The sequence below is a fragment of the Prionailurus viverrinus genome, chromosome C2 (genome assembly GCF_022837055.1).
Source record: "Prionailurus viverrinus isolate Anna chromosome C2, UM_Priviv_1.0, whole genome shotgun sequence".
Lineage (NCBI taxonomy): Eukaryota > Metazoa > Chordata > Mammalia > Carnivora > Felidae > Prionailurus > Prionailurus viverrinus.
Window position 1 is genome coordinate 77,855,824 of NC_062569.1, and position 10,915 is coordinate 77,866,738.

A 10,915-nucleotide genomic window follows, 5' to 3' on the forward strand; every position below is an offset into this window, starting at 1 on the left:
CACTGTGTGCCAGGGCACAGATGGGGCCCAAGCTGCCTCAAGGGCAGCCATGTGCCTGAGAGGGGGCTGTCAGCCTCTGAGCCTGGAGGTACTTTACCACCATTGAAACTGGAGAAACATGTGGAGGGTACAGTCTCTGGGTAGAGAATCCCACACCCCACCCAACCCCACCACCACCAACGTTTTTTCCTGGGACTGAAATTAAAACAATGATACTCTTAGATGGTAGAAATGGCAGATAATACAAATTCTCAGCTTTATCATGCTATCTACGTCTTAATCTTATAAAAGTAAAGAATGCTGAAAACTGGGGATAGATGGTAATTTCTCAATTGCTACCAGGATTTTGTTACCTCTGGAATCTACATAAGCGATCTGCCTGGGGCAGACACACATGTAATTCCCCATCCCAAGTCTTTCTTGCCAAGCACAAAGGACTGGGAAGGTTACTGGGTCTTATTAGAGGGCTAAGAGCTGTAAGACATCGAAGAGGAAGAGAAAGAGAAAAATTCACTGGTTTCAGTACGCCTGACTGAATTAAAATGAGATAAAATGGATTCTCTGTGAACATATGGCTCTCTTAGGTAACCGGGAACTCTAGGTCTTGGATCCTTAAGAGTCCTGGTCTAAGGATCTTGGAGGCTGGCTATCAAAACAGGAAGGATTTCAAGTCACTTAGCACCCTCTCAGTGGTAAGGTAGTGGGCTAGCTAACAAAGACTTTGAAAGTTACACTGTAGCCTGGAGTCAAATAACCTCTCCCCCCAACATATCCCTCTGGCTTCCTGGATGTAGCCCTCTTCTGTCTTCTACCCTCAGAACTCTCCAGAGCTCTTGAAAAAGACAAACTGATAGCCTTGACTCCTTCAAATCTCTTATTTTCAAAGTGCCTACTGTTGTTTTCTTACTTTCCATAACAAAAAGAATTTGGGATGATCTTTTCAAATAAAAATGGCCCAAGGCCACACAGAAAGTAAACCCAGAGTTTTGTTACAAACTGGGTCCAAAATGATGTGCCCTTTACAAAAGGAAGACACTGCCTCTACTATGTCAATTTCATATGTAGTAAAAAAAAAAAAAAAATCCAGTTGAATAATCTCATATTGAAACAAGATTAAGATCAATGTGTTTTAGGATCAAGGGCTGCCATAACAGTTCATTCTATTTTCCCAGCCACCTATTACAATGTATTTATGAAAAGTCGATTTTATCAGTTAATTAGCCAGTCCTTAGGAAATTACTAGTACTTCCTTCAGTCGGTCCAAATTCTTTTTGAAACACAGATCTAAAAAAGAACACTTCAAGGGGAAAATAAGGTCATTTGGATTTTCCAACAATTCTCTAAATTATATTTGCTATGGAAGCCATGGTTTTATTTTATTTATTTAAAAAAAATTTTTAATGTTTATTTATTTTTGAGAGAGGCAGAGACAGAATGTGAGTGGGTTAGGGGCGGAGAGAGAGGGAGACACAGAATCTGAAGCAGGCTCCAGGCTCTGAGCTGTCAGCACAGAGACCGACGTGGGGCTTGAACTCACGAGCTGTGAGATCATGACCTGAGCCGAAGTCGGTTGCTCAACTGATTGAGCCACCCAGGTGCCCCCAGAGGCCATGGTTTTAAAATAAGATTTTTATCATGCTTTTTTCCCCAGTGTAAAATATTTTTGTTGTTCAAGATGCTGACAGTTAAATATTCACAAGATCACAATTGAAACAAATGCATGAGATTAAAAGTAAAATTAGAAGTGAAATCTGCATTTAAAAAATACCACTATGAATATATGCTAAAATCTAGTAATATCCTTAAATGCCCAAGCATTTAGCCCAGAAAAATTAATGTAAGCCCCCCACAAATCTAAGCTCTTTGAGTTCCAATCTTATCCATGGCTTTGATTTATAGTTAATTCTATGAAAGTGTGTGGTAAAAATGTACACACATCTAACTGCTGACCCAGATTTCCTGGTTTGTAACTCTGTGTGTTAATATACATATCTAGCTACACACACATTTATATAGATATACATGCATTCACACACTTATTTATATAAGATATATACACACAGCTTTATCTGTATGCACATTAAGGTGTCTTGCAGAAAAGATGTCAGTTTTATAATTTTTCTGTTTTATAGGTCTCTTTCTTCCAAATCCTAGATAGAAATACTCAAAGCACCAAGATATTTAATCCGTCTCTCAGCATCATGGAATGAAGAAATCTGAGGTGTCAGACTGGGTAGCCGGCAGTTTCCCTTAGTCTTTCCTGAGTGCTGGCTCTAGGTCTTTGAAATAATGAGGGAGAGCCCAGAACTCACCTGTACATGCCAGTACCCCCTGGGTCTGCAGCTTTGTGACAGTTTCTTTAAGGATCTTATTGTATAACTTTTTCCTCTTCATTTCACCTAACCTCTCCATTTGCCTCAAACCACCAGTCAGTCTCTCCAGTTACCTGGACCTTATATTAGCCCCTCTATAAAATGAAGGAGTTGGGCAAGACTATCTCTACAAGGGACTTGCAGCACAAACAATCCAGAATCTTCAATTACTTCTCAGGGCCAAGGAACAATGGGGACACTGGTAGAACTCCTATGGTCTACAGGCTGTCCTTTTTGTTCCCTTGAATTTGACCTTTAAGAGTTTCCAAAGGGGGATGCTTTACTAATGTCTGTATTTGTGACGCAAAGTGAAATCTATACAGCTAGAAGTAAGCTGAACATTTCTAGAAGACAACAATGGTTTCATTTATTCAAATAATACTTATGGATGGATGCCTATGGGTAGGAACCCAAATCTGGAAAACTTACAAAATACAATCTCTTTAGAAGCTGAGCTCATAGCACTTACTGAAAAAAGTAAGCTATAATCTTCAAAATTGACATTCTGAAATAAAAACAATTACCCAGATTACTTAGTATTTCTTTTTCTCTCATACATACATACATACACACAGACTCTCACTGACTCTCTCTCTCTCTCTCTTACACACACACACACACACACACACACAGTAATCAAATGATCGTTAAAAGGAAAGGTAGACTATAATCAGTGCCAGGCCACAGAAACATACTTGTTACAAATGTTTTTGCAACTACAGGGAAAAGGTTTGTTTTCCTGGGCAAGTGCAAGTTTGGTTTATAGTTCATTGATTGGCTGATTCAAATCAACTCATAAGATTTTATTAAATTTGAGTGAGTTTCTCCCCCCTCCCCTGGCATAGTCATGGGCTCTTCCAGAAGGTGACTACAGTGAAAGTTAATCCACAATCCAAGGCTGTGACATGTGCTACCGGGAGTAAGCCCAGCCCAAGGCTCTGCCAGCTCCCATGCATCTACACTGGCCATCCACAACCGAAGGCAAACCAGTCACACTTAACAGTAAGGATGAACAGCTCAAAGACATCCCACCCCACACTTGTATTTTTACCTAACCTCTAAGGCCAGGTGATCTATTTGAAGCTATCCTTCTTAAGGCTCTATCTCCCAAAATAAGAGTCAGAGAGGGGGAAAGAATTATTAACAGACTTTTTGAGGCTTCTCAACCATCTGTTTTATCCTTAAAATCCAGGAAAGCTCAACCTGAAGAAGTTAAAGCAAAACGCAAACAAAGTAAAAAACACATCACACTTGGTAAGCAGAAATATCTCCCAAAGCATGTCCATTTTAGGTAGGTATGGCAATTTAATTAGAGTTTAGCACATGCTATTCGTTGAGCAGGAATTACTTCTAAGGAGCCAAACAAAACACATTTATTGATTCCTTCTCTTTAGCCTAACATCTCTCCAAATATAAATCTTGTTTACGGACATCTTTCTCTCAAGAGTCTACCTTTGCTTCAGTTACATAAAATAAATTTGAATGCAGTCACCTCATCTCCCTTTTAACTCTTTGGGTTATGGACAAACAAACAGAAGTGTCATAAAAGCATTTCAAAGAACTTCTGCCAAGAAAGCTCCCAGGCTGCAGTTTCTGCTGCTCTGAGCAGAAACGGGAAAGGCTGGGCCAAATTGTCAACACAGAACAAAGTGGGATTACAAATCCTGTCTTTTATCTTGCAACACACACACACACACACACACACACACACACACACACACATCTGGGTTATCTTTAGCCTTTTAGTGGCAAGCTTCCCAATCACTTGAAAGCAATCAAAGGGCAATAATTAACATGCACTTACTGTCCTATAGAAAACAACTATAGCAAGCTGTGACAACGCTAAGGTAACTATGCATCTGTGGGTTATAGTTTATCCCCTTTAAAGGTTTCATGGCATTGTGCCTTGAAAAGGAGGTCTATCATTAAAGAATGTTTAGATGGTCCATCTGGTCTTTCATCTAATGACTCAGAACACCCAGCTTTTACTTCGATACAAAGATACCCCCTCTTTCCAGTGGCATTTACACACACACACACACACACACACACACACACACACACGATAAAACAAAAAAACAAAGCCAGGAAGAAATTTGTTGGTGCAAAATGAGAAATCGAATCCTTGCCTGGCTCAGGTGTTTGCTATTATAAACTATGACTAAGAGACATGAATTTCTCTATGATGCAACTCTCAAGAGAGGCAACGTTTTCTCCAGGCCTCTCTTAAACCTGCTCACTCGCCAGTGACTAATGCTCTCTAGAGCTGCCCTGTGCCACTCACATTTCATCAGCCGGCTTTGTCCTTGATAGCTCTGCCTAGACCATAAAAGCTCCCAAACCTGTTGAGGACAGCCCCGAAAGATCAGTGCAAAGCTAACCATGTCCTTACCAGTGCCCAGAGCCATCTTTTGAGCTTCCTGCTGCATTTGGTATCTCAATGATAGGAGCACTTAATGACCATTTGAAGAAAAAGTTTTCACTCCCCTCTGAAAGATAAAGTCCTGACAACTGTATGAAAAATAAGGGTAAATCAGGTCACGCCGTGACCACCCTCTGTCAACCCAGAAGTAGAAACAAAATTGACAACATGTGGGGAAGCTACAATTAACTGGAATCTTCCATTAACTATTTTCTGCACCTTTTAAAAGAGAAAGAATGTCAGGTTCATGATCTGCATCAAGGACTTAATTTATAAAACAAACAAAAAACACCATATAATAATGTCTGGTTAATGGATGCTAAGGCCAACATCTTATATATATAATGTCAATCGATTTATAATTTTGAGTTTGAAGCCTTGCAATATTCTTAGGCAAAAAGAAATTTAGGATGAAACTGTGTTCAGTAAATCTCACCTGCAATAGAATAAAAGCAGTTTAGAAATAACTCCAACAAAGAATGAAACAAAAGTTTTGGGGGTTAACTTTGAATTACTAAAAGAAACTAAATGCATTCCACTGTCCGAATATGCTGGCGACGGCCGAAAAGAGGTTTCCACGCATGGATGTTCCAAGACCAAACATTTTCAGAACAAATGTGCCGCCACCAGAAAGGTACTTACAGTTATCAGACTGGAAATCTGGGACAAACTGTTCATCATCAGGAACTTGTGCTGGAAAAGAGATTTTTTATTTTAGACCTTGAAGTTTTATTAAAAAGCACAGGAAAATGTTTTCTATGGAAACTCAGACAGCCAAGAAACTTGCCTTCAGCTAACCAAGCCTCTTGAAGTTGACTGAGATCCTGAAACAACTCTGGAATTGAAAACAGAAGACACCAGCATGAGAACTCCTGGGGGTGGGGGTGGGGGTGGGGGTGGGGGTGGGGGCAGAAGACCGAGGGCGAGTCTGCCCTCCGTTCACAGAGGGCTGTGCACAGAGGGCCTTTGGAGGAAGCCACAGCCCCAAGGGAAAGCTTCACTACCTTCAGAATCATGGGCCAGATCTGTGTCCAAAAACTTCCTCTTTCTGTCAATCACAGGCCGCCCTCTACATTCCTCTGACCGAGATTTCTGAAAGAGGCCAAAAGACAGTGAAGGCTCAAGGGTAAGAAAGGGGTCAAAAAAGGGGGTTGTGCCACTAACCCAATAAGGAGAAGATTCATATTCGAAGAGGGGGAACAAAACAAACCAAAGCCACATAAACTTACCCCTGGGACCATAAAAGGGACTTGCTGATCATAAAACCCATCCATGGTGCTTCCAACGCCTCTAATATCACTTTGAAAGGTTTCAGCATTGAGTAATTTCTGGGAGGAAAGGGGTCCTCCTGTAATATGAATTTGGGAGATTTTAACTGAGAGGGGGGATGGGAAGAGAAATGAAGTAATTACTATTGCTTTCTTTAGGGGTTGTGCAAAATCACTACCTTTCTCTAAGGTACTTAAAGCCTGCTCAAGGTGTGAGCTTTACAGACTAAAAGTTCTCTTGGTTAAGGGCATCAAAGGTTCTTCACGTACTTGAGTCACATTGATTTACCTACCTATTGTTCCTTCTCTCTCTTATCGTTAACATGGTAAGTTACCTGCTACTAACTGCTCCCTATATAAACAAAGCCCCAAACCCCTTATTTTCATTATAAAAGGGTGATTTCAAGATTCTCTCCAATAGAAGATTCTCCTGGGCATTGGTAATGTTAGGTCTTTTTCTTTTTTTTAAAATAAGTTCATTCTTGACAGTACAGTGACAGGAAGTAGAGAAAATGGGTTTAAGCATTCCAAATTATTGGCAATTAAGAATCTGACATACATAGTGTTTCTAAAAGTAGTTTGTAGGTCAGTGGTAAAACACCGCATATAGTTCCAGGGATATATCGATCAGAAGTATACTTAATCTTCACACAACACTCTTTTAAAACCTAAATCTTCCGTGCAAACAGATATAGTGTCTGTCATGTCACAAATACTCCTATGGCAACTTACAGAAATATCTATGATATCACCAATTTCTAAAATAAATAAGATAGCTACGAAAACTAAGGGATAAAGGAAACTAAATTCCACCACACATATTTTAAATGCATCTTTACCACAGGTCTTTAAAAACAAACATTAAAAGCAAAAGATCCATGTAAAGAAAATTCAGTTTGTTTCTTATCGTGAAGTCAATTTTCCTCAAACTTGCCAAAAAAAAAAAAAAATTAAACTTGTTTCAGCACTGTCCAGTCTTGCAGCTAGGAAAACAGGCTGAAGGTCAAAATGGAAAGGAGGGAACTATTTTCTAATTTGGGAGGAATCAAGTAACAATTTTAGGAAGGTACCATCTTCCCAAACACTTTGTTTCATTCTCCAAATAGTGATGCAGTTAAATAAAAAAAAAATGGAGAAAACAGGAATTTCATTTACCCCATCTCCAAACAATGCAAAATGCTTAAGGATAATTCTTTTGTTTGCCTTGTATACAAATTTTTAAAAGGGAACTTTCTCTCCGTGGGCAATTCCATCCAGTGTGTTTCTCACTTTGTGGACAACATCAATTTTTTTAAGTGAGCAGGGTACAAGAAAACCCTTCGTGGCCAACGTCCTCTCAGCACTGGGGCCCAAGTAATCAGGTATTTTCAAAGTCAAAGAGAAAGAAGGAGAGGAGCAAAACTGCATACAGTCCATAATTTCCTAGAAAAACACTCCCGTTAGCCTGCCTGCGTGCCTTCCAAACAGCGCTAAACGTTCAGAATAAAGCCTCTTTCTCAAATGTCACCAACCCGTAGAGAAAATCTGAGAAACATCGGCAGTGAGTTCAGGGCCATGAAAGTGAGTCCTCTGTAGCTTTCAAAATCTGTCAGATTAAATCGTGACCCTAGAAATTCTGTAAATATCTATGGGGAAAGGGGACAACGGGGAAAAGATCGGAAGGGGGACATGTTTTCAGAGCCTCACGATGAAATCAATTGCAAAATACTTCACCAGGAAGAGCAAAAATACCTTTTCAAAAATCAAGTAAAAGAGAGAATGTACCCTAAGCGAACCCAAAAGAGGCATCGAGGATGTTTAAAGCAGCTCTCAGAGTTCAAGGGCTAGGAAAATCGTGTTCAAAGTATAATTTTTTAAAAAACCTTAAGGGAGTTTAAGCCACTTCCTTTGTGGTCCCCCCTTCCCGGTGCCCCCAGGAAAACTTTAACGCGGCGCAGCGGCGCGATCGAGGCCCCTCCCCCGCGGCGCGCAGCGGGCCTGGTTTTATGAATGGGAGAGCGAGCCGCGGCCGCCACATCAGGTAAAGGCTGTAACTGGATCCTTCGCGCTGGGCCCCATTCACAAAACAAGACACACTTCCACCCAATTCCCAGCCTTCCCCATTCATGAAAACTCCTTCAGATGCACCCCCGCCCCCACTCCCAACGCACGCCCAGCCTCCGACGCAGGCCCCTCACCCCAGCGATTTAGGAAGAAAGCTCAATGCTTCATTCACAAAAAGGCATAGAAAAAAAAAAAAAAGCCGCAGGGAGCAACGAGCCAACGAAAGAAACCCGCTTCATTCATAAAGTCATCCACATTCATAAAACCGAGCTGCGGCGCGGGGCGCTACCAACCTCTTCCAATGCCCCCAGCCCTCCAAACCTCCAAACATCTCTCCTTGGCACTGCTCCTCAATAGGAGTTCGGTTCCCCCCAGAGGTCTCCTCTCTGAAAATGCGGACAGATCCCTAATCCAGTGCGAGGCTCCAGCATCTCTCCATCCCCCCCCTCCGCACCCGTTTTCCCCACTATTCCCAGGCCGCTGCTCCGATGCTCCCCGATTTCTCGAGAACCGCGGTGCAGCCTGACGCCCTCAAGCTGCTGGGGGTGGGAGTTGGGGGATTGAGTGTCCACTTTCCACAATTTGAAACTTGCAAGGCCTGCTTAAGTTCCTGGCCAACCCCCAACCCCTCAGGCTGCACATGCCTGTGTCACTTAACCCCTCCCGGTGCTTTGGGGGACATCACCTCTCAAATATTCCACCTTCAAGCTGCTTCCCGCCCCCTCCTCTCCACTGCAAAGCTCCGCCGGGCGTCTCTTCTCGCGAGCCTCCAAGTCTCCCCCGGGTTCTCAGACCTCCAGAGATGGTAAAGCCCCGCAACTCTGCACCGCCCCCCCCATCCGCACCCAGGAGCCCCCACATCTTGCACCCGGACGCGCCTCGGGGCGACGTGCGGAAACCCGCTCTCTGCGCGCTCCGGAACCGTTAGCCCCCTCACCTCCTCCCAGAAACCGAACCGGACCGGGCCACGAGAGGAGGGGGCGCCCGGCTCGGGGGGTGGCTCAGTTGAGATAGAAAGTGCACCCCGACTTTGAGGATTCTGAATCAGCCAGTGAACTCTCGCCGGCTGGGCCCTTCGGACCCGTTCCAGGACACCCCGATTCCCCCCTGCCTCCTCGACGCCCCCTCACCTGAGGCAGCCGCTTTCCTCCCGTTGCAGCGGCCCCGGGGCGCAGGCGCGCTCACGCACGCGCGCACCGGGCCTGGGCGCCTGGGCGAATGGCTGGGCCGAACCGCGCCGGGGACGCTGAACCGCTCCGCGCACCAGCGGCTGGACTCTGCGCCGCAGCTGCCAACCAGGCTGGAGCACTGGCCCGGCCCCCTGGGGCCTGCTGCTCCGCCCGTCACCATTGGCCAGCAGTCCTAGCTCAGCCTGGTTCTCATTGGTCTGAGGCCGCCCCAGCGCCTGTCCATCACGTCTTGTTTACCCTGTCTGCGGGCAAATCCAGCCAAGCCGCCCCATCAACTCCAGTTCCCATTGGTTAATATTGCCTCCCTTCCCACCCCCTCAGGGGTCTGTTTTACATAATTTATGCACCGGGGGCCATTGGCCAATCAGCACAGGCTTGTTTATATAATGAATGTAAGGACGTTTTTCATTCATAAAAAACGCGACCTGAGGGGGAAGCTTAGCTGAGTCAGTGAAGCACTTAAAGGGGCCGAAGCCAATAAGAGTCACGTTTACTTTCCTCCTATCAGCTCTCCCAACTTTTCACCGAGGGATGGCTCTTCCCCGTTCCCATTTACCCCTACTTCTCCACCCCCCCAACCCCCACCCCCCCCGCAACGCCACCGCCTGGATGGGTCGCTGGGCGCCAGACGTTCGCAGCTGCAGCACCAAGCAAAGTTATCATTTTAGAATTCAGGCGAGAGGAATTCGTCATTCCACCCAGAGAGAAACTCGCTGACCGACCTGGGCGTTCGGCCCACAGAAACACAGAAAACGGAAACCGAGCCCTCTAATCTTAGTTACCTTTAAGAGAGGCCTTAATTTCCTTTAACCAGGTTTCCAGTGAGGAAGAATAAGCAGTATCTCCCTTTAAAATCTGAGCTCTCAAATAGATTTTAGGTACTATTTTATACTGGCAAGGCCTAAGGCCCAACTAAATTCCGTTTTCTCCCCATGTTTAATTGCAGTTTACAACCTCCGCCAGAGTGAGTTCTGGAGCCCAGACGAGATGAGAGAGCGTCGCCGCTCAAAGAAATCCTCTCCGGGGACGGCAGCACCCGACCTAGAAACATAAATCCCTCCGAAACGGGCCTGCAGAGTTCGACCGCCTGCCTCCCTTCCGGGGCTGCTTGTTTTCCATTTAAGTGTTGAATGCAAGATGGTGCATTTGCGATTTAGATCCCGTGCAGCTGGGAACGACGAGAAGCTACTCCGCTTGCCAAACGATCGGGCACTAACTGCAATTGCTGAGATTCTTAACAGGGTGTTCCAGGAAACAAATAAATAAGCAATCCTCTCCCCTCTCTGCCCTTGCTACCCACTTCTGTGAAGGCTGGGGGCAGCTCTGCGCTCCCCCAGGATGCTGGGGTGCCCTACCACCATTCACCCAGTGAATAGGGAGGAAAGACATCAAGTTAGGAGAAAGCCCTAGTGAAGGAGGTCCCAGGGTAGCCAACTGTGGGGCTTCCGCCCCCTCACCCCCAACATTCATGAGGAATGCAGTGTGGTTTTTTAGAAAACAATTTTTAAAATTTATTTTCATGTTTATTTATTTATTTTGAGAGACAGAGCGCACTCTGGGAAGAGGCAGAGAGAGAATCCCAAGCAGGCTCCAGCACTGTCAGCACAGAAACCAATGCAG

The 10,915-nt window shown here is 44.6% G+C and overlaps 1 protein-coding gene across 1 annotated transcript in view; it reads right to left on the reverse strand.

The window, feature by feature from the left end:
* The window catches only part of ETV5 (ETS variant transcription factor 5), a 61,327-nt gene extending 51,923 nt beyond the window's left edge, over nt 1-9,404 (reverse strand). The window contains exons 1-5 of the mRNA XM_047876219.1: nt 9,236-9,404; nt 6,024-6,142; nt 5,799-5,886; nt 5,582-5,629; nt 5,437-5,487 (exon numbers count right to left, since the gene is read on the reverse strand). Of these exons, the coding sequence (XP_047732175.1) occupies nt 5,437-5,487; nt 5,582-5,629; nt 5,799-5,886; nt 6,024-6,068 (232 nt within the window). The 5' untranslated portion in view covers nt 6,069-6,142; nt 9,236-9,404. The remainder of the gene's footprint in view (nt 1-5,436; nt 5,488-5,581; nt 5,630-5,798; nt 5,887-6,023; nt 6,143-9,235) is intronic.
* Nucleotides 9,405-10,915: the final 1,511 nt, after the last annotated feature.